Source organism: Ptychodera flava, chromosome 15 (assembly GCF_041260155.1).
Source record: "Ptychodera flava strain L36383 chromosome 15, AS_Pfla_20210202, whole genome shotgun sequence".
Classification (NCBI taxonomy): domain Eukaryota; kingdom Metazoa; phylum Hemichordata; class Enteropneusta; family Ptychoderidae; genus Ptychodera; species Ptychodera flava.
The window spans coordinates 29,514,173-29,541,481 of NC_091942.1; the positions used below are offsets into that span (position 1 = coordinate 29,514,173).

The 27,309-nt window shown below is 36.9% G+C and overlaps 1 protein-coding gene across 2 annotated transcripts in view; it reads left to right on the plus strand.

Moving 5' to 3' along the window:
* Positions 1-27,309, plus strand: part of LOC139151824 (protein starmaker-like) — a 43,516-nt gene that overhangs the window by 8,031 nt on the left and 8,176 nt on the right. Inside the window, exons 1-4 of one of the 2 annotated variants that reach the window (XM_070724824.1) lie at positions 8,100-8,208; positions 22,283-22,432; positions 23,714-23,800; positions 25,709-25,799. In XM_070724824.1, the coding sequence (XP_070580925.1) occupies positions 22,307-22,432; positions 23,714-23,800; positions 25,709-25,799 (304 nt within the window). In that variant the 5' untranslated portion in view covers positions 8,100-8,208; positions 22,283-22,306. Of the gene's footprint in view, positions 1-8,099; positions 8,209-22,282; positions 22,433-23,713; positions 23,801-25,708; positions 25,800-27,309 lie in introns of those variants that run through there. The other variant, XM_070724822.1, reaches the window with a different exon arrangement.

The window sequence follows — 27,309 nt, forward strand, 5'->3', positions numbered from 1 at the left end:
GTTAGCGAGTTGCTTTAGGGGCAAGTACGTTTATTGTGTAAAGCCTTTCTACAAACCTGAACAGAGTTGTTGTTTCCCCCATATATCCTAGAGCTACATCTAGCTGCAGTAGGGTTCACACTAGAAAAGTATCGTGGGCCTTTGTAGATGTAGAGTTAAAAGAATTATTGTTGAGACACACTTTGTGAGGCTTTGGTCATACAAGTCACAGTCCTGTGGAGGGACCGTGTACAAGTGTAGTCTGTGTGCAATATGTCATCAAAACTGGTCCAATAATCATTTCCATTCAATGGTAAAACATGGGACATTGTTTGTTTACAACAGTAAGTTGGACCATCCTGAACCGCTAGTTGTAAGTTGTGGTACCAGGTGTCTTGAATGGGTAAGTCTACCCTGCTAGCATGTTACGCTTGTCAGGATTGGTCCAAGATGGACAGATGTGTGAGTGATGCAATTAATCCCTTACATGCTGTCACTCATCATTTGAGTGCCAGAAGTCAACCCTTGGGTGGCTTTTAAGTCCAACTTAAAATTTGTGTCAGACATGTTTGTGTGAATACATTGTGCTGGCCATAGTCCTGGTTGGACAAGACCACACTGTAGATACATGTACCGTCTTCAACTTGGCGGTTGAGGTCACAGACTGCAATAATTGAATGCGCCCAAGGCCAAGTCATGACCTCAAATGATCAAATGTGGGCACACACCAAATCTATTCCCTAAAGAGGGTTGTTTTAGCCCTGGTAAGGGCCTTGTTCAATGATGTGAACAGTGGCCTTGTTCAGGCTTGAAGGCTACTCTTGCTGATTAACCACCAAAATGAACCACAGGATAAACTGCTTTGAAAACATACATAATTTACCAACTCTTGAGGAAGCTGTCGGCCAAACATAATAGTCTAAATTATTAAAACATAAATTTTGAGGACATCTTAATTTAAAGATTTTTCCAGGAAAGTCAGGTGCAAAACTGAAAATCTTGAATTGGCATATTTCTGACATGGACGATCTTTGATGATTTCACATTACATGCAGTTGTTTCACTGTTATGATCATGAGTGAATTTGTTTTCCATGGTATACCGGTATATCAACTGTCAATGTCATTTGTCTGACTCTAAAAATACTATTTTGGCCAAGTTCCCAGCTGACCAGGCATGTGGCTACCGGTCATACTGGCCGCTGTCCAAACTTTCACTTTTTATCAGCTGGTAGTCATGTCAGTCGATAACGGTAGTCGGCTGACTGTTTTCGAATGTGAAAGATGCTGGTTACAATGGCTGCAGTCAGATGAAGCATTTGTCAACAGTGTTGAAACAGTAAAGAATTGCTCCATTTTTACGCCAATTATTCACAATGGGATTCACTAATGAAACGCACACAGTTCACTGTGTTTTTCAATGTCATTATTTATCTTTTAATGAGATTGGTTTATCATTAGTACGGTGACCTTTGTGTTTTTCATTGTCAACATAAAATTAATTAACCATAAATCTTTTTCAAAAAGACATGTTCAATATACACCTACATACTCATGACTGTATGCAGAGTTTTTGGAACAGATAAATAATTTTGAAAACCTCTAAGCATTGTCACTCCTCTAGAATTCCATTGCTGTAATACTGTAAACTGTATTTTATTAATTCGGTTTTTATATCTTGTGTAATTTCATCCTCGGTCATTACAACAAAATTAAAACTGCTGATCACATACGTATGTATGCCTTCTGTGCACCTTGAGTGCTTAGTATCAATATTAGCACTCTTCTCTGTGCTGCTGTGGTGTCTTATTGCAGGTTTTAAAAAAATTAAATTTCTATATATCTACAGTAACTTCTCTTGTAAACAATAAGATTGTTTGACATGCTCTGAAGTGTGCAGGATATCCTTCAAGTGTTTATAGAGACTGGAAAGCATAATAACAAATTTCAGAATTTTGAAAAAAATATATTGTTAGGATTGGTCTTGTTAGTTGCCAATAGTTCAGTGATATCACTTGCCTCAGCAAGCGTGGATATCAAATAAGTGGTTGTTGTTGTATACAGAAGTGCTCCTGTTTTTCTCTAAAATGTACATCACTGTTCAGTTATCCCAGTTGTTTTCATGAGCAAATATATGACAAGATTGTGCCAGTACTGGTATTATCATTGTTCACTGTACATGAAAGGATGTACCTCACTGATGTGACTGTGGAACCTTAACATTTTATATCTGTGCGTTTTAACATTTTTGATGGCACGATATGATTCATCATTTAAAATTCATCGATGAACAGGCAAGCATTGCATGATATCATTTTGCAGTCTAACTGTAAGACACTGTTGCCCTGATTTCAGGTGAGCGTCTTTAATTATCTGTTGTTTTTCCATTGGAGCATTCTTTTCCAGCAATTACCAATACATGTAGTTAGGTTTTTTTCAAAAGACAAGATGCCAACACGGAGTAAGTATGCCATAGTGCATACATATCCAAAGTTATAGCACTCCTCTAGCGCCATTTACAAAATTCCTGTGTATCATTATACCCATATTGGTGGTACAAATACATTATTATCTCATCTTACATTTTTTTACTGGTTTGTATGTTCTATACGATAGTACAAACAACTGTCCAAGAGAAATTTTACATTTAAGGCTGGGAATAAGATGCTGAAAATTTACAAATTATTAAATGCTAATTGAAAGGAGTGGGAGTGGTCGGGACATTTATTTCATCAAAATTTGTTTCATAAAGTACATGTGGTATATTAATATCAGCATTATGGAATAGAGATATTAAAAAACCAATTTTAGTCTTGTATTGTGTACTGGCTATTTTTAAGCATGTATGACGCAAAGCTGTGGTCTAGTCATGAGCTACGCAATGAGGAATATTGTATTAATACAAGAAATTTCATTTATGCTATCACTAGGACCTTGTTAATACAGATGTATTAATTATTAATAGTGTTTGTAAGGCCATCTGTATCAGAAGTGTATGTGCTTGTATGAGCCTCAGTATCATGTAGGTTTGTAAAGTATTTCGTATTTTTATGACAATTGTGGAAAATGAATCGGTCGATGACCTACTCTTGGTGAGAATTGTGTATTACTGGTGTTACATGTAGTATCGGTGGAATAGTTAGTTTGTTCAGTAGGGATTAAACTGACTGTATCAACGTTGTACAGTGTTTCAAAATCCAAAAGCCCTTGTACATACTCACTGGCTGACGTGATACAGGACAGTAAATGCAGAGCAAGGGAAAATGGGAGTGGGCAAATTGTTATTCTCTTTTTTTTGCAATTATTTACTGAGTTGAAAGCCCGACAAAAATCTGCCATAAATTAGAATGGATTTGGTGCAATGGAAGGTCACACCTGTTGATGGCATATGATTTCCCAGGACACTTGCCAGTGTGTACTTCTAATAATTAAACTGCTAGAGTTCAAGGAAGATTGATGCTCATGTGACAGGTATAGTTGAAGATGACAAAAAATAATCTTTGTTTCTCACCACTGTCTGATATACTACAGCTTTTGCCAAGTTGTGTTGATAATCAGACCTGAAATTTGCTGGTGATGTCTTTAAATAAACTCACCACCGGAAAGTAAACTTACAGTGAACAGACAAGAAAAAATAAACAAAAATCCGCTGAAATTTTCTTCTTTCTGTTAATAAACATATCAGAAAGAGTGTCCATCATAAATTTTCTTTCCGTTACTCAAACATATGAGAAAGAATATTTATGATGGATATTCATAAATCTATATGTCATATATGTGGAAGAATATTAGAATTGATATGCTATTTTTGGCTCAGCAACTTCCTGGATACTGAAAACGACCGGTGTGTTAACAATTTAAACATACAAATTACTAAAAGTACCAGTAGGCTGAAGAGAATGTACATGTAGGTGTGTACACATTTGCTTGGGCAAGAGTACTTTGTAGGGGTGTAAATCATAGGCTGTTATATACACCACAGTCACGAGGATGATTTTTATCTGTGTGATCACGATGCGATGGAGCTTCAAATGCACTTTGTGGTTTTAGTGGATTGACTTGAGCAGTAGTGATACATGGACTGATGCAGGACAAGCATTTCAACTCATACCGGGAGAAAATAAGATGTGTGGTAATTATTAAATGTCAGACACACCGCTTGGGAGACGCGGCTAGACTCACCTTACCACATTTGTGTTTGTGTTTTATGCGGAGCACATCTTGACATTTAGCATTTTCATGGACACATTTCAATACAAAACCTAATAGAGATAAATCTGCATGGGTGTAATAAAAAACCAAACACGCCTAAATACTTCCCTTAAATGTCATCAAAAATTTAACCAAAGGTGACGGCGAACTGTCTGTTCTAAACATCGCAATCTGTGCTCTCTCCCGGCCTTTCGAAATTGTTAGTAATTTACGAATTGGGTTCAAAAAATATTAGTAAGCACAATTATGTTATTCCGAACCACCAACTTTGAACAAGCACTTCTGGTACTCAATAGGTGATTATAAGGGGATAGAAATGATGAATGATCCATTATAGGACAAAAGAAAGAAAAATCCCCTTTTTAGTTTTTTGACAATGAACACTCATATTTTGATACGCATTTTCAAAAGATTTATTAAATAGCACAGTACATCATGGGTCATGAATGCTTGTAACATTGAAATTTCTTCCTTTTTCTCAATTAAGTGTGTAATTTTGGTCAACGGCCAATGAATGTTATTCAATACTCTATCTTTATTACACAACATAACATGTTCAAGTATATTGTGACACAAATCATAACTCCCTTTGTGTGTGTAGTCAGTGGTTGATGATATTATATATATTAATTTATGAAGCGGTCATTAATATTATCAAATATTATCAGTGTTTGCACAAGTTTTAGATGCTAGAAAATCTGTCCCCTGTTTTTCATATTTGGAAAGCTCTGTTACTTTGAAAGTATGCACGTCATCCATAGGTACTAGGTGGTGCCTCTATAGCTGCAGTCATTATGCCATGTTCATCTCTAAAATTCTTTTTAAACAACCACCAGTGTTCTCCCCAGGATATTTTTAGAAGAGGGCGAAGACGTGGTGCGAAGCACCACAAGCGACCGCTTTAGCGGTCGCGGGGGGAGGTCAGGAGGGGGGTGTCCCCCCTCCTGCCCTTGGAGCTTTTGAAAAACAGAGATTAAAATGGTGTTATTTGGTGGCACTTGGGGAGTATTTTTTTCAGATTTTTTTCGTATAAAAACTCTTAAGGAAAGGAGATCTGAGACAGGGTTTCATAACTTTTATTACAGTTCACTGATTTCAATTATGAAGATTACATTTTTGAAAACGAAAACATAGCGAGAGACATACATTTATTCATCGATGTCAAAATTATCACGGTGACCATAAAAACTCAGGCTTGCGGAGCATTTTTTTTTTCGTATAAAAAACTCAAAGGAAAAGAGATCTGAAACAGTGTTCCATAACTTTTATTACAGTTCACGGATTTCAATGAAGATTACATTTTTTGAAAACGAAAACATAGCGAGTCTAGAGACATACTTTATTCATCGATGTCAAAATTATCACCGTAACACTCACGTGTTCTCATCCTCATACACGTCCGACCGAGCCTAACATTAGGTTGTTTGCTGGGAAGGAATACACAAACGAAATTCTAACCTCCTATAAAAACTTCAGTGTACTCTGCTGTCCTTGGTTACCCTCCAGCTCCTTGCCATGTGTACTCAGCTAAGTCGGTTACCTAATGCACGGTCCCTATGGAGGGACCGTGGCTAACGTAACGTTGTTGCTGCGAAAACGAGCCCTGCCACTCTTGACGTGTTCTGCTGGGAGTGGGGGCTGCGATGTGAAGAACTGAAATATCGCACAGGATAGTATTACACATGCACTATGCCGATGCGCACGGAATTTCGAACGGCGCGAATTTGAACGCCAATTTTCGATCTTTACAGAAATAATTTCCATAGACTTGGTCCAAAGTCCATTTAGCATCTATCCATCGGAAGATGTCTAGGTATTCCTCAAGTTTACCTACTTTAAACGGGTTTTTCCAACTGTTACCGGCGATCGCCTTGAAGTCAGCGCCATCTTGAATTTTAGCTGCATGACCCATGACGTCATGCAAGTCTCGCACGTTCCCGTTCAAGTAAACAGACAACACGTGCGCTCGACCATCGTCTTTCACACTTCGCATTGCCGGCAACGTTGTGCGTATTTTCGCAAAAAAAACCGGAAATGTAAATATCGTAAATAAAAGGAAATAAAAGAAAAGAAATTTGGAATGAGTTGTGTTTTTGCACTTTTTCATTTTTTTTAAATTTGGAAGGGGGAGGGGGCTTGACATGCATATTATGAAAGAGTCTTTTGTTTTATAAATAAACATAATTGTATAAAAATATGTTGTATAAAAATAATTGTATAATGCAGGCGCACATAACGACATCTTAAGTCATTAATCCTCCTAATTACCGTACCAAGACCCACTGCAATTTGCTTACCGCCAACACAGGAGTACGGAAGACGCAGTTCTCTGTCTTCTACATACCCTCACACACTGTGACACCTTGATACTTCCAATGCATCTGTTCGAATTTTATTTGTGGACTTCTCAAATGCATTTAATACTATTTCACCAAACTTATTAATCAGAAAATTGAAAAATATGTCAGTATACACGCAGTTAATTTATTGGGTTGCAGATTTTTTGGTTGGGAGGCCACAGTTTGTCAAGGTAAATTCAATACGATCGCATGTGCGATTGACAAATACCGGCTCGCCTCAAGGCTCGGTTATATCACCGTCATTATTTACCATATTTACATCTGATTGTACCCCCATACATGCGGACAGTAATGATGACGACAAGTCTTTAATTGGCCTCATTACAGCAGATCAGGACACAATCTATAAGCAAGAAGTGGACAGATTGGTTACATGGTGTGATGATAATAAATTAAGCTTGTTTTTGAATGTAAAGAAAACAAAAGAAATGATGATTGATTTCAGGAAAAACAAAATCAGTCCACCTCCGTTAAAATCAAAGGTGAGGAGGTTGGAAGGGTAAATAGTTATAGATATCTTGGGATCCTTCTTACAAACATGGTTTCTTGGGATGACCATGTGAATATGTTAAACCGTAAATGTCAGCAAAGATTGTATTTTCTGCGTAAGTTGCATAGATTTGGTGTATCCGGGAACATTTTGCATATGTTTTACAGATCAACGGTTGAGTCAATCATCTGTTATTGTATTTCTTGCTGGGGCGGTAGTATTTCCTCTTCTAATAAAGTTCAGATAAATCGTATCATCAAAGCTGCTAGGAATATTCTAGGCGTACAATTGTATAGTTTTGATGACTTGTATATGAAATCAGTGAAAAACAAATCTACAACTACATTGTCTGACAAAACGCATCAACTGAATAGTAATTTCACTAAAATGAGGTCTGGTACCAGATACTATTCAGTAAAGGTGCCGCACAAACAGGTTTAGAAATACTTTTGTACCCTCAGCAGTGAGAATTCTAAACCAATTTTCTAACAGGTGAAAAAAACAAAAAAACAAACTCATTAATGGCTAATGTTAGAATTATTTAAATTGTATTGTTGTTGAGCAAAGGAGAAAGAGAGCAAAAGTTACAGACAAGTCTCCATTGGAAGACATTCATAAAACAGAAAATGTGAAAGATGTAAAGGAAAATAAGGGCAACTCCACACATCAGCTCTACCAAGTTTGTTTAATATTACGATATGGTAAATAAAAGGATCATTGCATTTATTTTGTGTTCATGTGATGGAGAACATCATGATCTATAATGTAAAATTTCTCTGGGGAATTTAACATAATTTGCATGATGGATAATAGTTGGAGAAGTTTAGTGTCATTCAACATTTATTTTATTTATAAACTTATTACTATTTTATTCACAATTTTTGAAGTTAAAAGTAATTTGCTTTCTATTCATTCACTTTTTACCACGCGAAAATTCGCATAACGTAGCCGACAATGATGAGACAGCAATACTAGTCAGCGCACGTGTTGTTTGTTGATATCTGAATGCAAATGAAGTAGGAACGGGAACTTGCGAGACTTGCATGACGTCATGGGTCAAGCAGCTTTAAATTCAAGATGGCGGTTATGCAAGGCGATCGTCGGTCCTGCTGCGAAAAATCCATTTGGAGGAGAGAAAAATGACAAATACCGAGTAATTATTGAGCGGGTAGGTTATATGAACACCGGACACGGTCCTTTTTGAAAAGTTATGTCAAATTTGTGCCTTTGAAAATTTCTGGCCAAGGCCGTATCCTGTGCGATATTTGCGTATTACACATCGTAGCCCTACCACTCCAATGACCAACCTACCCGAGTGGTAGAGGCTACGGATTCGCAGCAAGTAACGTTGCGGACTGAGCCGTGCAAATATGGCTGCCTTCGATGAGTTGCACATGGGCTTATGATCTCGGATGACATCACAAACTCGCGAGATTTGCAAGATCGATGAGAATTACGTTTGCAGTCTGCAGGATCGAGGCTCACGCTCGCATTTTGCTTGTAAATCACTGTCAACTTTTTTTCCCGTACATTTTATTGTTTTATGTTTCAAAAAAGATAAATCTTTTTCATTTCTGGCAAAGGGGCGCGATCGGAATTTACAAGAGGGCGCCAGCCCCTGTTACATTATTCAGGGGAACACGAACCACTGATCAGAACATTTGGCAGTCTGTGGTTTTGCACAAATTTGTCTCATCTCATCAAATTTAAGTAAGCAAACTGAGACTGGTGATCCTGCTAATGTTTTCTTAGAGACAGTTACACTTTTAAAACGCTGCAGATGATCGTCATTTATTTTTTTTTGTCTGGATAAACTTTTTGGTCATGGGACTGTGCACAGCATTTTCTCTGGATCATAGTAAACTATCAGCATTCATAACATTTGCTGAGACAGTTTCTTGTAAAATATTTTGAAGGAAACCTATTAAAATTGGCACGCTGACTGAAAAATTCAATTTTCAGATCGTCAAATGACAAATCTATGACATCTAAGATTTCCGGCTCGCTTCCACCTCCATGCACAGAAAAACACTTTGCAGTACATGTTCAACCATGTGCGGTCCGGACTGCAGTTCTGCTGTAGTTCGACTGTCTTTCAGGCTGACTGTTCTTGATCTCTTCTAGCTCGGCGGTTTCATTGTTTCGTATTTTTTCATATCAGTTGCCGTTTTTATGCCCAACTTTCTTTCCCAACTGGATACTATCAATCCAAAGTATTTGTAACTGCCCGCTTCCCTCGATCCGCTTCAACAGTCCATTCGGAAAGTTGACAGCATGTGAGTGTTTGGGTGTCTCGAAACTACCGTAATGGGTTGGTAATGTATGACACACCACTATGAGATTACAAGACCCGGGGATCTTGAAACCTTTTCGCGCATGCTCATGTTATCACAGGTCAAAGTCCAAAGCCAGCTATCACCATGTGTCGATGCGCCGATGATAGGGGCAGCGTAGGTTTTGAAAGACGAGATATGACAGTATTTCCCCGGAATTCACAATCTAGACCGAAAATCAGGCTTCAAAAATAACAAAATCGTTCGTAAATGGCCGATCGGGCATTCATTTTTTTTCGTAAATTTTCATTTTTGTTCGTAATTTACGAAAGTTACGAGCGACAGCGAGAGCACAGGCAATGAATTGCATTGGCTCGTGTCTTGAGATTCACAGCTCTCTTGAGTCAACTGCAAGCTTAATATTGAAAATGCACTTAGCCTGTCTGTGCTCTCTATGAGCCTTTTAAGCTATCACTTTAGTCAGGAATCAGGGTCTCTTACATTAAGGACATTATCCACGACAAACACTTCTGTAGAGACGTGACAGCTGTATCAAATTTCCCATCCAAAACGCTTAACATAGTGTGTACACATAGGAATAATTTCTTTCATCAAGTGGAACAAACTTGTCCTGTAGATTGTTTGGATGAGATACACTGTTCAGAACACTCCTTTGCTTGTTTGACACATGGTCACTTGAGTGACTGTGTTTTATCGCCACATGAAAGAAGGGACATAAACCCAGTTCCCAATGCAGCTCGATTTACATGTAACTGTAAGCCAATGTGACAGATACACCAGGTTCTTCTTGTCTGAAGAAAAGTTTCATCATGCAAATTTTATCAATAAGCTTCTAAAAATGAAAAACATTTTTGATTGACTCAATAGGTGAAAAGATACAGTAATGAATCAATATTATTGAATATGTCTGTAAGCTATGGAGTTTCATCATACAGTAAGTTTCTTCCTAAGAGGACACTGAGTTCAATAATATTGGCACAGAGTCCAATAACTTTTGTGTTATTGGATGGTATTTGACCTTTGACCATACAAGTTTTATGTTAATACCAGTTCTTGGAAAACGAGACTACAGAGGGCTAGTCCAAAAAGCTGTGAATTTATGTGGTTGTTTTTTATGCTGCTGAACTACAATTTCTTCATGTGCACTGCACTGCCATGGTTAAATTTTTGTTCTGTAGGCTTCGCAGTTATGTTGATCGTTTTCATAGTTTGCATTGGATGATGTGACCCAGGGTACACTACTAGTACTACAACAGGGCATTTGCAAAATGCTATACATATAACTTTTCTCGTAAAAGTCAACTAAAAAGGTGTGTAATAAAAGGCAGGATTTATATCCTTGTATATTGTACAATTTGGTATCGTGTCAAGGACAATACCACTGCTGTACGATGTATTCTGATATTTAAAGCAGTATTTTGTGAATAACGTTACATTATATCAATGGATGATTAGATAAATAAGTAAACAACGAAACAAAGAGAGAAAATCTCTGAAGATTTGGGTAAAGCAAAACTTTGATCAAGAAAATATTCAGAATACAAATTTTGCCAAATACCGAACCTAATGACATTTTAGGAGGCAGCTCTTGAATGCTACTAGGTTTAAGTGCAAAATATTGAACTATTTTAGCTGAAAGTGTATAGCGTAGCCTATAATTTAGCTACATGGCAACTTCCTGATTTGGTAGATGTAGATCTCAGTGAGGGACTGTGTCCTGATCAATATCAGTAAACCTCGCTGATTTGTCGTGGCACGGCACTATTGAATTGCCTCCAAGCCCTTTCCACGTTTACATCTGTTGTCAATATACTGTTCTATTCCTGACATTTTTTACTTTCAACCACAGGCAATTTGATCTGTCTATCAGGACTTGTTTTAATGTGACATATTAATTAAGAATTGGATTTCTGCCACGAGGCAGTTTTCCCCCACAAAATTAAGTGAATTGAAATACATTGAATGTGTCCCTCGGTGGAATATATGCATCAAACTTCTAGGTGTCTTTGTCAGAAACCTTTCTAGTTTGCTAAACTTGGAGTCTTTCGAGTTATTCATATTTGTACAACTGTAACTTATTTTACATTTGTTGAGTTTAGGAGTTTCCTGCCCTCCAGGCAATACATGTACATATAGCTTTCTGAGACTGAACAGGAAAGTCAGTTGCCCGTACTCCATCTATGCTTGGTTGCCATGCAAAATATCCAATAAGGAATATATATATGTATCAAGTTACAAGTATCTACATTCGTTCAGCTTGTCTTGTATATTCCTGTAATTTAGCAAATATTTTACATTATCTTGAGAAGAACAAAAAAACTGTATAAGCTGAACATTTTTGACCTGAGGCCAACTTGCAACCAGTATATTCAGTCTTACTAATAAAACTTCAATCATTTTCCTCATTCCTGTTATGACAGATGTAAATTTCCAAACAGCCAAGTTTCGAATTTCACTACTTTACTCTCACTATTTTTATTGAGGCCAGTACACCGGTTACTGGAAATCTCCCTAGAATACCAATACAACGATATTAGCGGACAACAGAAATGGTTAAAGAGGCTCGCACACCATTTACCTATTTGCCATAACCCTAGTAAAAACACTGAGTCTGAAACAGAAGGCACTCAATGATTATTTTATCATAAACAAAATTCTTCACAAAAGATGAATGTTCCTTTACATGTAAGGAGACAATAGCAATAACTTTTAATATTGTTTTCAGTAAAATTTCACTATTTCTGTTTTCAGAAAACAAATATAATTTCTTCTGCTCCTCAAAGTATGTGAAGTACAAAGTACTTAGTATATAGCTTTCTATAAAAACAGGATACCTTATTTGCCAGGGAGTTATGCAAAGTTGTTGTTGACAAATGAATTCTTGCCGTGACTACAATTCAAACTCAGTTGTCAACAATATAATATTGGACATTTCTCATAGTCATATACATGTACATGCTGTGTTTGAGAAGTTTAACACCAGGCATGTCGCCTGATTGTTGCTGGAGTATAATAAATAAACTGTAAATATAATACAAACAAAAAATAGAAAATACATCAAACCAAAAATTACAGAAAATATATCATTTACAGCTGATGAAACTTGAGTTTCTGCCAGTATTTTCTTGATACAACACAACATTCATGTGCCATTGGTAAATATTTCCCAATTTCAAGTAGGCGATCACAACGTTACAGATTGCTAATGCATATTAAAATATAATTAGCACAGCAGGGAAATTAATTACTTGCAATGTTTGCGACAGGATTTCTATATCCTGTAATGATTTTAACAGACATGATATTGCATGCAATAACTCATGGCCTCAAAGCTGTCAACATGTCTGTGTAGCAAAAAACAAAAATGTCATGAAACGGAACTTCAAAGATTCAAATCACCATGCACACCTCGGATCGATGTCAGATAGCTGGCGAGTTTGCAAGGTACAACCTCTCTCTAACTTTTACATGTAAGGTAGTGCAGTGTTATTCTTTGAAAAGCATGAAAATGCTTATATTAGACAGTGAAAGGACTCCAGCGTAGAAAAATTATGTCACTGGCGTCCTCTTCTAAGTCAATCATTAATTAAATTTGTTTCTCCAGTGAATGGATATGAAAGCCATTGGCATTTTATACTTCATTCTGATATACTATGCCCAATTATTGTACACAGCTCATTCTACATACAAATCCTTCATGTATGTACAAGTTACCATACATGTTGCTCTGCCAGAATGAGTGCTATGTGGATTGCCAATCCTAGGCTTGAGTCCTGTGACAGTCAAATGAGCAGTTTCATGTCCAGACAGAGAAACAGTGCACTATACCAGACATACAAGTAAGTTGTGGGTATCATACCAAAACTACAGTCTACAGAGATATTGTAGACAAATGGTTTGGCTAACTTGCAAAACTAGCTGTTTTGGCCAAGCAATATCATAGAACTCCATGAAGAATTAGGCTGTCATCGAATATTCGGACCTGTACTTTTCTGCATAATCTCACTTGTAATAAACAACTTAAAGTAAATTTTTGGCACGTGTTGTGTAAAACATTTGAAAAGTTCAGAAACCCAGCTTGTGTTGTATTTGGCTTTTACAGAAAAAACGACTTCACCAGACTGCTATGATACAAGGTGTGTGCCCTGTGTGCTGTGAGCATGTAAAGTTAAACATGAACATGTATCATACAATCTTGCCTTCATGTAGTTGGCTTGACACTGCCCAGTGGCTGGCCAACCAAAGGTATTCTTAGCATGCAAAATGACTGGAAGCTGTTTTTTAGATGTATCTACTTTGCCAACAAAATGGACCGGGAAATGCGAGCTTTTATGGGCAACAACAGTGAAGATTCACTCTCTCTTTACAAATAGAACAGTTCATAGCTGAGGAAAATAGCAAGTCTCAATTCGAGGAGAAATTAACCAGATCCGGAGCTAAGGTTTTGCCATGTCAATCCTTATCCATGGCATGACGTAACCAAGATGAGTTTGTATTTGCAACATAGTGATCAATACTTCAGATGATAGTCTATGTATAGTGTTGACTGGGAGTCCATGAGTGTATATGATATTATAACATCAATTTCCTGTGACAAGTTCCCAGGTACCAGAGAAAGATGTGTCCAAGAAGGTCCCTGGTTCAATTGTGCATGGTGCAGTGTCTATGTAATCAGCTATGGTTGTGTGACGATTGGAAAATTAATGTACAAATGATTTTTATATTACAATTATTTCAAAAATGCTGACAAAACACAAGCACCCAGGAATTTTATAAGCAAACATGTACAAATACATGTTACTTTATAATAGTTTCATAAAGACATGTCGGGTCCATTGTCTCGATCTTGCATTGAGGTGTAACATCAAAAACATACTCGTATTGATTGAAAGAATTCAGTTAATACATGGACCATTTATTTGGCCAATGAATACAAACTATGTCATGAGGTAATGATATCAAGATATTAATTTGAGTTTTGGAACACGACAAAGGGAAGGTCCATACACTATTGTAAAATGAATTGAAAGCTGATGAGACAGCAGAGAGCACAAAAGAGGTTATTTGGAATTGAAAACGCCAGTAACAATGGCAGAGGAATTTGTTGCCTGTGGGCGTATAGGTAATTTGAAGGCAGTATATACACAGATATGTCGTAAAAACCATCCCTACTATATCATAATTGTATTCTTTTGTCAGTTTGCTACTCCATTCTGTGTGCCTGTTATGACTTAGTGAAGTGTAAAGGATGAGCAAGAGAAATTGATGTCCAATACCGTGGGCAATGTCTCCCGTGAGACTGTACATGACAATTGTTGTGTATTTCAATTTTCCTTATAGAGATGAGTAAAAATGTTTCTTGATGAAGTAGAATGTATTTTACTACGTAAGTTGTGATCTGATGTGGATCCAATGGAGTCTTTGGTTAGCTTTGCATGCTGGCAAAGATAAATGCACTGTTTACCGTACTGATGGTAAGGCGATGACCTTGGCAATGAGTACAAGAAATAAACCGTGCAGTTTGCTGTAAACTCTGAGGTCTGCAGGAAGTTGTACTGCAAATATTGTGCAGTACAGTTTCATGCCATAAGCAGATGAGTGTGAGTTTTGTTACTGTGTTATACCACGAATTTGCCAAGTACATGTATTTGGACATTTTGGCTGTATGCATGCAGCAGAGCACCTGCACACAACTGAACTACAGGTTGCAGAGTACTGCAGCACCCACATGAGACAGAATCTTTCCATTAACCTCTACACTACCAAGCTGTACATTCAGTGCATTCAAACGTAGTCTACGTCTCAGGTGACATTGACTGCCACTGACAAACATCCAATCTTCAGAGCTTATAATTCAGTGGCTGCCAAAATGCAGACTTCTCTGAAGAGGTCAATAGCTTTTTATCAATTTTGTGTGATGCTAAGTGCAGGGTCAAATTTAGAGCATTGGCAGGACCTCGCATTGGTGTTAATGTGTTATATTGTATGAGCTTGTCAGTCATGCCAGTGAATTGTTCTGATTGGACGAGAGCACACCCCGGCCATTGTAATAAAACTATTTTACCAGTGCTAAAATTGGCTCCTCGGCACCCTGCTGCCATGGTAGCAGAAAAAATCAATGTTAGAACTGAACAACTGATTACTAATAAATGCACAGCAATCATTACAAGATGAGAGCAAACATTTAGAATATTGTTTTTAGAACTGCCTTATTAGAGCATTTGGCTTGCACTTTGCTGAAATAAGCTGCTTCACTTTTTGCTACCTCTGTCACTTTCATGGACAAAGTCATGTACATGTGCTATGTAGCCTTCACGTCACATCAATAATGCTCGGTCCTGGGCACTTGATTTGTGTTCAACGACAATATTTGATTCTGCTTTCGCTTTTTTCCCCCACACTAACCAAAGAGGACCTGTAATGTTGATAAACACAAATGTTGTTATAATAGCAATACAGGCAGGTACACACTCGATTTCAGTACAGATCGTGCCATATTCACACATGCCTTAGCGGCTTGTGCTCAATGTCTCACATTTTACCCATCTCAATTTACCCAAATCATGTGTGTACCCACCTGTGGTGAGGTTACTGGTGCCAAAAAAAGGAAATGTGTCTGTAACACAGTTATGTTCAATTCCTTGAGAATCTGCAGTCTGAGTGCAATACCCTAAGCAACTTTATTGAGAACAGGACACAATCTAGATTATTGATTAGGTGAGGCAGCTGTGTACGCCACAGTCAATTCGTAGGTGAAATCTGCTGTTGTATTGCCGTGAGTCTCCTAATTGTCCAGAGTCTCCAGGGTCAGACTTGCCTCAATGATGAAGCAGACACACATAGTATGTGGCAAGATGTAGTCTTTGCTCCAGGGAATGATCCATTTATCGATGACATCCAAGTCACTACTTCTCCCATCTGTCATATGCCGTTGCTAAACGGTGTCCATTTATACCTTGAAAGAGTCTTCATGGCCAACATTACTGTGACATTACTCAAATCACTTCATAATGTACATGTATATGTCCTCATCTTGTTCTAGATTTCTAGTATCACGGTGCTTGCTAATGACACTAACCTTTTCACAGTGACCATGGCAGACATTTGATCCATTATCTCTGTAACATTATAAAAATTGGATATCTTTGAAATTTTACTTGTTAAAACCCCGAGGCTAGTGCCCGCATTTGGCTCTCTATTGTTGCTTGAAATTTAAAGTGGAGAAATTTCTGTTGGAGTTTCTCAGAAAGCACTGGCATGACATGTAGTGTGGCAATTGTGATTGCATCAAGGCATTCAGATTCAGTGTTTCCCATTTGAAATGTAAAAACCATTAGTGAACTACAGAGATTGCATTTGTGTATTGGAGATTGAAATCAGGCACGCAGTGAAACAATTGCAGTGATAATGATGACAATCAGCTTAATGAGGAACTCCAAGCTTTATCTTTCTGTAATTTTTCCATCAGTACTATCCCTTGGAGAGGGACAGAAAGGGAGGTAAAGTAGTGGGAGAGGGGAAAAAAGGAAACATATTAAGTTTCACTCATGATTCAAATACATCAAAATTGCATTTAAATACATATAAATTAAGAGAATGCACTGTACCAAATTAAATGCTAGGCAATATCATATCAATTACATACCTTACAAATTTTGAGAATTGGATTTCTTGATATAATCATTCTGTCATAAAAAATATTTTGTGTCATACTCATAGAACATTTTTTCTTCTTTAACATTTCATGAGACTTTGTAATTTTATTCAGTTTTCCAATATAACAGTTTTGAACACATTTTCCATTGGGTATACCACTTTGTTTTGCAACATGATCCACCATGGCTGACCTGCAGTCACATTATGGGAACTGTGATGGCAAGGATTGTACAGGTGCACTGCCTTGATCACATGTTTTGTGATGCAATCCAATATGGCTGACATACCGGTACATTCAAACTATTGCTTGACATTTTCATCCCAATGTTGTCTATCAAATTTAACAAAAGGACTGTGCGATATTATACAGACTCGTTAAAGGGACAAAGTCGGCCATTTTTCATGAATTTTGTTTGATACAAGATACTACTTATATTATTTGACATGTTGTAAGATACTGAAGAAATGGGTGACCATGTATATTATTCGACCCCGGTTTTACACAAATTAAATGAAACCATCGTAAAAATGAATAGTCATGACCGTTAATTCATTTTCGCGATGGTTTCATGTATTGTGTCTAAAACCAGGGTCGAATATATGCATTGTCACCCATTCATTTTGTATCTTTCAACATGTCAAACTATATTAATAGTATCTCATATCAAACAAAATTCATGAAAAATGGCTGACTTTGTCCCTTTAACTGTATTCATGCGTTACGTTAACTGCACACAGTATATTAATAGTTTGTACAAATGACTATTTCTGTTTGCAACTTAATGTATTTATGCTTATGATACATAACAACATTACAGTATATACATACTATGATTATTATCATAAGCCAGCAGTCAGTGTAGGTTTGTTAGACGTGTGAGTCTCTCATTACTAATTACATAATTACTTTTTTAAACAGATCAAGAGCAAATATATGTGTTTTTGTATATATATTATATTATTATTAAATACAAAAATATTCAACATGATATTCAAGCATACCGGTACAGCATTCTTGCAGATACACTCTGATTGATGTGAATAGCAATGTTGTTTGACGATCTTCACAATGTTTATGTCAATTGTGCTTTAGCTTCCCAGTTGTCAGGCATGTGACCCAATCCATGCATTACAGCGTACACTTTACCAGAATAAGTGTTTCTTAATTTGTCCAATAGGAGCAGAAAAAAACACTGGAATATTAAAGGAAACAGAATATGGTAGTGTATCAAATAGCATAACTGCTTTCATTCATGTTTAAATTTCTCAAGGAAACAGTAACCATGGCTTTAAAATGCAGTGGATGGCAAGGCTGGCTATCACACTGATAGTCCTGCAAACCATGTCAACAGAACCAGTAAAACAACGGAATTCTACCAAATAGCTATTTTTGAAAAGATAATACAATAACTTTTGCCTACTCTGAGCCTCAGTGTGTTTTTTGGTGTGTTTTTTCTTGTTCCCGTTCACAAGAACTGTCAACTGATTACTATACAACGACACAGATGGCTAGTACCGGTATTCATTCTCTTCTCTCAAGTGAGTGTGATTTCTTACATGTATATGCTTCAGTAAAGTAGACATGTTGCTGTTAATGTTTATATATATTACTTCTAGGACAGCAATGAATGATGAATGAAAGAATAAATAAATAAATACATAAATAAATAAATAAATAAATAGATGGATAAATAAATAAAAGAAGCCAAATTTACAGCTTGGAATGGACCGGTCCAAATGTCAGTGCTTGTGTCCTATAAGCTATCACAATTGTTTTTGTCTAAGGAAAATTTGTCATCATTTCTTAACTATAGTGTAAGAGGAATATTGAGAAAACTCTGCTGGATTCATAGAGAATGACTGGCTGACTGAATGAATGAATAGATAAATAAATAAATATATAAATAAAGAAAGAAAGAAAGAATGTACATAATATAAAGGCATCAATCTTTGGAAATGGATCAGATAGACATATGCCCTAGTTTTCCTGACCTTTCGCACATCCTCAAGCTGTGTTTGTACTGCGTGGGTCTGGAGTCAGTGTTCTCAAGTAGTATCAAGTGAGAAAGAGCACCAAGTAGTCAAGCAGGAAATCACACAATCATTGTCAAAAATTGTTTAATGTCAACAATGTGAAAGCGACTTTACAAGAGACCGCAGTAGTATTGCTCCAAGTTGTGAAGCGATGGTTTTCATTACCAATGTCATGATTTTTTGATAAATATGAATTTTGTGTAATGATTGCAATTTGGTTAGATAATGATTAAAAAGTACTAGATAATACATGCAAAGATCTGAATGTTCTATCCCGCTTAATACTTATATTTACATAAAATAATCTCAAAATATGGATCATTCTTTGTTAAACACATCCACCCCTGGTATTAGTAAATTCCCAAGCAAGTTTTGGTAAATTTAGGTAACATTTCTGTAAGTGTTATTTTCTGTCGAAGGAATTTTTTGGCTGCCATCAGACGTAAAGTATTTCTATGTAATATTTTAGAATATCTGCCTTTCTGACCATCCCAAGTGGCATTTGCCATTGGGAAAGGAAAAGATAATTGGATAGCTTTCCCAATGCCTTACACACAAGCAACACATGTGACAGTCGCTTTCAGACTTAATTCTGGATCGATTTCTTCGAAGATTTAGGAAGCCTCCAGGGAGAGCAGTTAAACATGACACAGCAGTTTGAGATTGATTGGAGAGGCAGGTTCAGTGAACTGGTTCAGTGGAAAACTTCACAATTGCACACTGATCAGGTATTCCTGGGGCGTGTTTTTAGATGCATATAGTGTACAGTGATCTTGATAGTGACCTTGGTAACTGCCCTTCTCAGCCTCTGTGGACAGTACTGAATGAAGGGAACATACCGTGGTATAACGTGATCTCATATATTCTGTGTTGAAGCTCCATTTAGAGCTGATGATTTTTTTATCGTGTTCGTGTACTCTCTGTAAAACAGTTTCTTCTTCTGTTACCAAAGTCGTGTGTTCAACTTGGCAATAGAGTCTGTTACAGTGTGTCCGTAATATTCCAATTTCACTGTTGACAACTGCATTTTAGTTTGCACAATGTAGTCGGGACTACAGTTCACTTGCCAATAAAAAAATGTAGTTTGTGCATAATGCATGTCGTGTTTGCAGTACTTTGTATCTCAAACATTCACTGTACTCTTGGGAGATTACCGTAATGAGAAAATGTAATTGTCGGTTCAAAAAAAAAATTGGAAATGTTTTCAGATGTTACAGTGATTATCCCCTTTATACATGCAGCTTGAAAGTGCCTCTTGTCAGACAAGTCAAATAAACTCTAGAACGAGATACAGTACAATTGAACCCATTTACTGTGTGGTTAATATCATTATATGTAATGCTGATTACCAATCAGGAATACTTGAAAATGCATGAGCCGTGCTTTTTATCTACAACAGTGACATTTCCACTGTTACGTGTATTGAGTCACCGTTTCCATTTACGCGATGACATTTCAATTCAATTAGTGAAACCTAATGAAAATGATTGATGCATTGTCTCCTAATTAAGTGAAATCAATCTTACAGAGCGATAATTACCGTTCAACAAAACTAGCACCAGTATTAGTATCAATTGTACATGACGTGACATCAAGATGCATAACATGACATTCAATAATGGTCGCTATCGGGCAGTTCAGAACTGAGTGGTCGCAAAAGAGATAATAAATCCATTTGCAACATGACTTTTCGGTGAAGATATCATCTGTAGTGGAAAGATTGACAAATGTAGTTACTTATCGCATTCACTGTTTTTGGAAAATGCCAGGAAATGCAACAACATAGTGAATGACCTTTCAGTTTTTGCATAACCAATACTGTAATTGCAGAATGAATGAAGTAAGACTTTTATGAAAACACTAGTCATGTGTATACACAAATAATATATGATCATTATCCTATTCTTATCCTTCATCATCAGTTGCTGTTATGCTGTTTGGGTCATTAATTTCACTTACAAATTTAGAATGAGTGTTTTGCTTCTGTTTATAGCTTCCAGTTGCCATACATAAATATGGCAAAAGAAGATACAGAGGATAGTAGCTGTCCAGTGTCATTGTCTGTCTGTCTGTCTATATGTATGTATGTATGTATGTATGTATGTATGTGTGTATGTATGTATGTATGTATGTGTGTATGTATGTATGTATGTATGTATGTATGTATGTATGTATGTATGTATGTATGTGTGTATGTATGTATGTATGTATGTATGTATGTATGTATGTATGTATGTATGTATGTATGTATGTGTGTATGTATGTACCGGTATGTATGTATGTATATATGTATGTATGAATGTATGTATGTACAGGTATGTACATATGTATTTAAGTATGTGTCTTCCTGTATGTATATATGTATTTATGTATGTACATGTATGTATGTGTTTGTATGTATGTATGTATTTATGTACTAGTATGTTTGTAACATGAGTATGTATGCACATCTATGTATGTATTATGTATGTATGTGTCTGTATGTCTATCTGTCTATATGTATACATGTATCCGTTGATATATCTGTATGTTTTGCACAAAACTAATGGGGAAAACCCATTCCATTCTGAGGCTGTACCCATGGTACTTACCTTTTGTGTGATTGGCCGTCAATCAGCCATGACCCTCCTCTTACATGTGTGTAACCACACAATCTTCGATGGCTCTACCTGTTTTCGATTACTTCTCTGCACTTACACCACAAAACTGGACAAAAGTTCACTGAAAATACTAGTCAATGTGCAGTATATGGTCCCATAATCTTGATTAGTACATATACATTGGTAGGAGTTATGCTATGGAGCATCATCCAGTGTGTATTGTATATCAGAGTTTTGAATGGTAGAATGGGCCACAGGGACAGATATTCCAACTCTCAAAACTTTTAAAATACTTTATTGGTCTACCACTTGTGGGCACTTATTTTGACTTGTGGGCACTTATTTTTAAGCTCATGGTGTAACTCAGGTTTTCACTGGCCTTTTTTTTGGTGAAAATCAAAATTTATGTTATCCAAAAACAGGTAAAACAGGGATGATGGTAATGCAGGAAATATTTTAGTTATAATATTTGTTTCTCTAGTACCAGATTTTATGTATGTGAGCCCTGATTTTTGTTCTATATTTGTAAAGGTAACAGGTTCAAGTTTCTGTTAGTTCAAGTCTTTCAGTTTCGAGGCCCAAACTGATTGATTCTGTCTTTTAAAGTTTTTTTGTACTAAGATAACAAGTGCTTGTTTCACTATTTTTCATACTGCAGAGAGAGTGAAAGAGAGAGAGCAAGATGAATCCAATATGGCGGGTAGCTCATGAAATGAGCAAGTCCAGGTCAGAAACACAGAAAAGAAACCAGAGGAGACGGACGGTTGCCAAGGAACGCACAAAACTTGCAAAAGAACAACAGAGACAGGTGTGTAAATTTTCCGGCACTGTATTGATGTGAATAGAGGAGTTTTAGTGATGAATCAGAAAGGTGAAAAATATCAACTGTTCAGTTCAGAAGTATCGATTTTTCAACTTGCAAGATGCTCCTAAAAATGTTTTACCCTGCAGCTATTCATTCATTATGCACATCAAATTTCAAAGCAAACTGAATTTACCTGATCATTATGCTATGAAAATTGATTTTTGAAGTCTGACTGTTGGGATCTGCACAGACTCTGCAAACACCTTCACAGGTGAAATCATGCTTATGGCAATAGAAGGGCAGTTGCCATGCGTTACAAGAACTTGCCTGCAGTCTTGTGGTACAATAATGAATACATGTGTACTAATTTGTGAACTTCCATTACGGTTTGCTACACAAACCACTTCATTAGACACACTGTCAGTGCATGGCTTCTTACGTGTATGTTTAGTAGTCAGTTTCAGGATTGTCTGTTGCATCAAGCTTAAAAGGACAATATTGCTATATTTTCAAATTATTTCGGTTATTTTTGTTTCATGTGAGAAGTTATTTATGTTGTTCTTCTCACTGAAACATGTTGAATTATCAATCACCAGAGCTTTACTCACACCTTGCATACACACATAACATGTAAATATGCTGATGACAATGTCATACCAGAATACCAGAAATTATGTCACATAATTTCTGGTATGCACCATAAATTATGTCATCAAAAGATTATTGTTATCTACAAGCGGGGTGGAGTAGAGATCTGACAATATATTATGTTTCAGTGAGCAGAACAACATGAATAGTTGCTGACATGGAACAAGAATATCCGATGTTATTTCAATGATGTGACTTTGCATTTGGGGAAAATACTCGGAACTGCAAATTTTGATATTATGGTTAAAGAAATAAAAAATACAGTGTATTTTGAAATAATAGCAGTCATATGAACATGAAGAAAATAGCAATAAACATCAAATTTATTCTCCCAAAAGATTTCATCCCACGTATTTTAGCTAGTGCCAACACATTGTGGTACTGTCACCTTTAGTGTGAGTTGCTACCTGTTTTCATGTATCATGTAGGTTATGACTCAACATTTTTTTTGAAATACAAAGCTGAAAATTCCAAGAATGCATTTAATCTCTTCATTTCAAATAAATCTAGCTTTGAAAAATGACACTTCTATTGACAGTCCCTTTGAGCAGATGCATCAACTTTTGCTGTGAGGTCAATGCAAAAAATGAGATAGGCATGTCAGATTGACGTTCTGATAAATAAATCTCTCGGCAGGAATACTTGGATAGGGATCGAAGACGTTATGTTCTGGGCGAAGAAAATCAGTGCAAGGCGACAGTTGAACATGATGAAGCAGGGGAGGTATGTCACAGTGACAGAAGTTACTTTTGTACTGTCTTTATGAAAATACGCCATTCAGTTTATACTGCAAATTTCAGCATTAATTGAGCCGTGAGATTCATGAGTACTTACATTGCCACTATTTTACATTGTACCTCGGAACAACTACCACATTTGTGATTATTGTGTGAGGTGAGCATTATACACTATGATTCCAGATTATGTATTGAATTTGCATTGAAAATCAGCTGCTAGTTGCAGATTCTTGAAGACAAGGACGACAAATTCTACAGCAAATGATTTCCAAGCTAAAAATACCCAGTGTTTGTTAAATGCCTAGGTACCTGTCTGATCTACTGACTATGCGAGTCTTTAAGTTTGTAAACGGTGTATCAGTTACTGTATTTAGACACACAATGTACCTACCATGCGGACTGTACCATTCCTCACATGGGTATTCTTGATTCTTACATCATTCTGGACTTGATTGATGAAAACAAGATTTTTCAATGCATGTAAACCGCTGATGATATAAACTATGGCCAGTGGGCACTTGTGAAAGAAATTACTCTCTGATGAAATTGCTTCTGAGTGCTGTTTGTAGGATATCAAGTCCAGTGTTTTTTTTAATTTGCTCACAGGCACTGAGTATCAAGAAAGCCGCAATCGTTAGCTTGGAAGAATTTCAAAAACTCAAATATCCTGGAGTTTTGTTGAAGCGAATTTGAAACAGGACTTAGACATGTAGCAATTTTGCTGCAGGATGAAATCTACATTTCTGTTTGAGTCAGTATCTGTCGATTGATTGAATATAAATGGGAACAGTTTCTTTGCCTTTTTTACCCCCGGTACTTCTGCAAACAAGTTAGGGTAGATATGATGAAGGGAGATGCTATACAAGTGAAGATCAGAGATATTCAGACACAAATGGGGACAGTTTATTGCATCAGATCTATAAAGGCGATAGTAATGAGGAATCATATCTGTGTAGAAATGGTGTGCGATGTTGCGAGATGAAAAAAGATCAACAGGGATCAGGGATAGTGGGAAATGATCAAACTGTATTTCTAGAGCGGTATGGAGTTACAGACATATATGTTGTATGCAGTATACACTGAGAGACAGTAGGGAGTGACAATGACAAACTAGACACATACAGGGTGGTTGGCAGATATCGTACATGTAAAATGTTGACAGATATTGTACATCAATCTCAAATCATGGAGATATTGACAGAAAGACCGAGGGTGAAATTCAGAAAAAACAAGACAGATACATTAACGGGACAGAAAATGTACAATTTGTCATCTTTCAATGGATATGACTTTTTGAACTCGTACACTGTGCGCACAGCGTGAAAGAAAACTGTCGCAATTTACTTCAGGATCTCACATTACATTTGTGTGTGTGTTAGCAATAATATCCAAAGTTACTTTACAGTGACAATTGTACGTATGGAAGTTTCACATCAAAGGTGTCCCAGTCGTCCACTGAAAGTACAATTAATGTCATTGTAGATTGTAAAGCTGACAGGGATGTTGGGTTTAGTTTGAATAATGCCATACTTGTAATGTATACCCCTGTTCCTTCTGAACTCGCGTTGAAATGACGTTGAAAAATTAATGCTGTATGGAAGTGTGTTTGCACGGAATCAAACGTAGCCTATAGAGATGGCATTCAGTGACCAAGGTATCACTAACAAAGGCTTCAAAGGTGCCAACAATGATGATACCATTCTGCCGGTCTCAGTTGCTCGCACTCTCATGATTTAGTAAAATCTGAGCGAGAGACGATACGACATTCCCTTGAAAGATGCCACTCTGCCCGGCGGCATAGTAACTAATTTCCTTCTTGGTGTAGAAAACATGCCCAGGACCCCCGAGGGAAAATATCACACTGTTTTTTTTTTTATTCTTTTTCCTGACACAGTCGAGCGCGGAGAAGTTTCAGAGGGAGTTGTGTTGGTGCATAGAGCAGCTGGAAGTGGGTCTCTTGAATCCCAAGGCAACCAAACTGCAAAGTAAGTTAATCTTCTGAACTCTGATACTTCCTGTACTTCCTGTGTGGAGCCCTTGATGTCTGTAAAACCCAAATCCCCAATCATTGTATGTATGCCACTGTTTGTATACATTGCTCCAATGCTGTATACTTCAGTGTGGACCTACATGTATACCGTAGATTAGAACTGCTTATACAGAAAATAATGAATTCTTCTTCGGTTATACTGGCATATACTGAGCACCATCACTACTGCATCTTCCAATTGGATATGTTGTGTGTGAGAGGGCATTTACATAGAAATGTGAACGTTTAAGAGCAAAATCATACTGGTTTAAGAATTCTCACTTTTGAAATAGCAGTTTTGGCTCATTCAATCGTCTGTGGTGTAGGAATTTGACGTAGTTGAGTTCTGATTTCTAGTTTGATGTTTTGTAATGTGGACCAAAGGTTGTACACTGTAGACTTAGCTCATCGGTGTATCACTGTCTAGACTAATTACCTCAGCAGTGCTTTCCTGAGAGTTTTGTCATTTCTAGTGCCTCCACGATTCTTGTCTTAGAATTTTCACCTCGTCTTTGGATTCATTCTGATCAATAAGTCGGATAAAATTCATGTGTAGACATATAATTGGTGTTTGAATTTGTGTATTGCTTTGCATATTAAGTGTTCTCACCTTCCTAAATCTGACCTACTGTAAGAAGGTGTCTCATTGGATTTCATAGGTAGCCAATCAGAATGTATTATTGCGTGCCCTTGAAATATACTAATGTGTGTAAATTATTTTTGATGACAGGTGATTAGTTCAGTGTGTATGAAATTACAAAAGGAAAATTGTCTTATTTGTTGGATGTAGGGCAGAGAGTCAGGATTCAGAATGCCGTAGTAAAGTACACACTTCATGTACAATTTGATGATTGCTCATGAATCTTAGCTCAGTCCAGGAGGATTTCCTGACTGATGTGCATGCTTTAAATGTGGTTACTTTAATACCCACAAATGTTTTAGAGTTTTATGAGAAAAGAAACGTAAATATGGCGAATTTAGCAGCTTAGAATAGTGAGGAATAAATCTGTGAGACTGAACTTCTACCAGTGTAAAATTGCCTGTGTATGACGTCCCATAAGGTGTCACTCTTCAAAGAGTCCCTTTGGACGTGTGATATGTCATGGTGTACAGTGACTGGCAGACATGTTCAAAATCTATATTGCCAAGTGTACACTAATAAAAAAACCCAATTAATTTCAATCTTTGATGGGGGAATAACTTTCAGGAGAAACATGTAGAATAGATAGTTTTCAATCAGGATATGGAGTTTTCTATATTCTTCATGAACTGGCAAATTAAAGGTAACCAATTGCTCTAGATTTGCATATGTCTATATAAGGCAAAAGAGGTTTCTCAGCTGCTAAGTTTATTCATAAGTATAAGTAGCATCATACAGTTGTGCTGTCACTGTATTTTCATTTCCCTCCCTCCCCTCCTCTCCCCTCCCCCTCCACCTCCCCAAGTGAAAATCAGTTGACACTTTT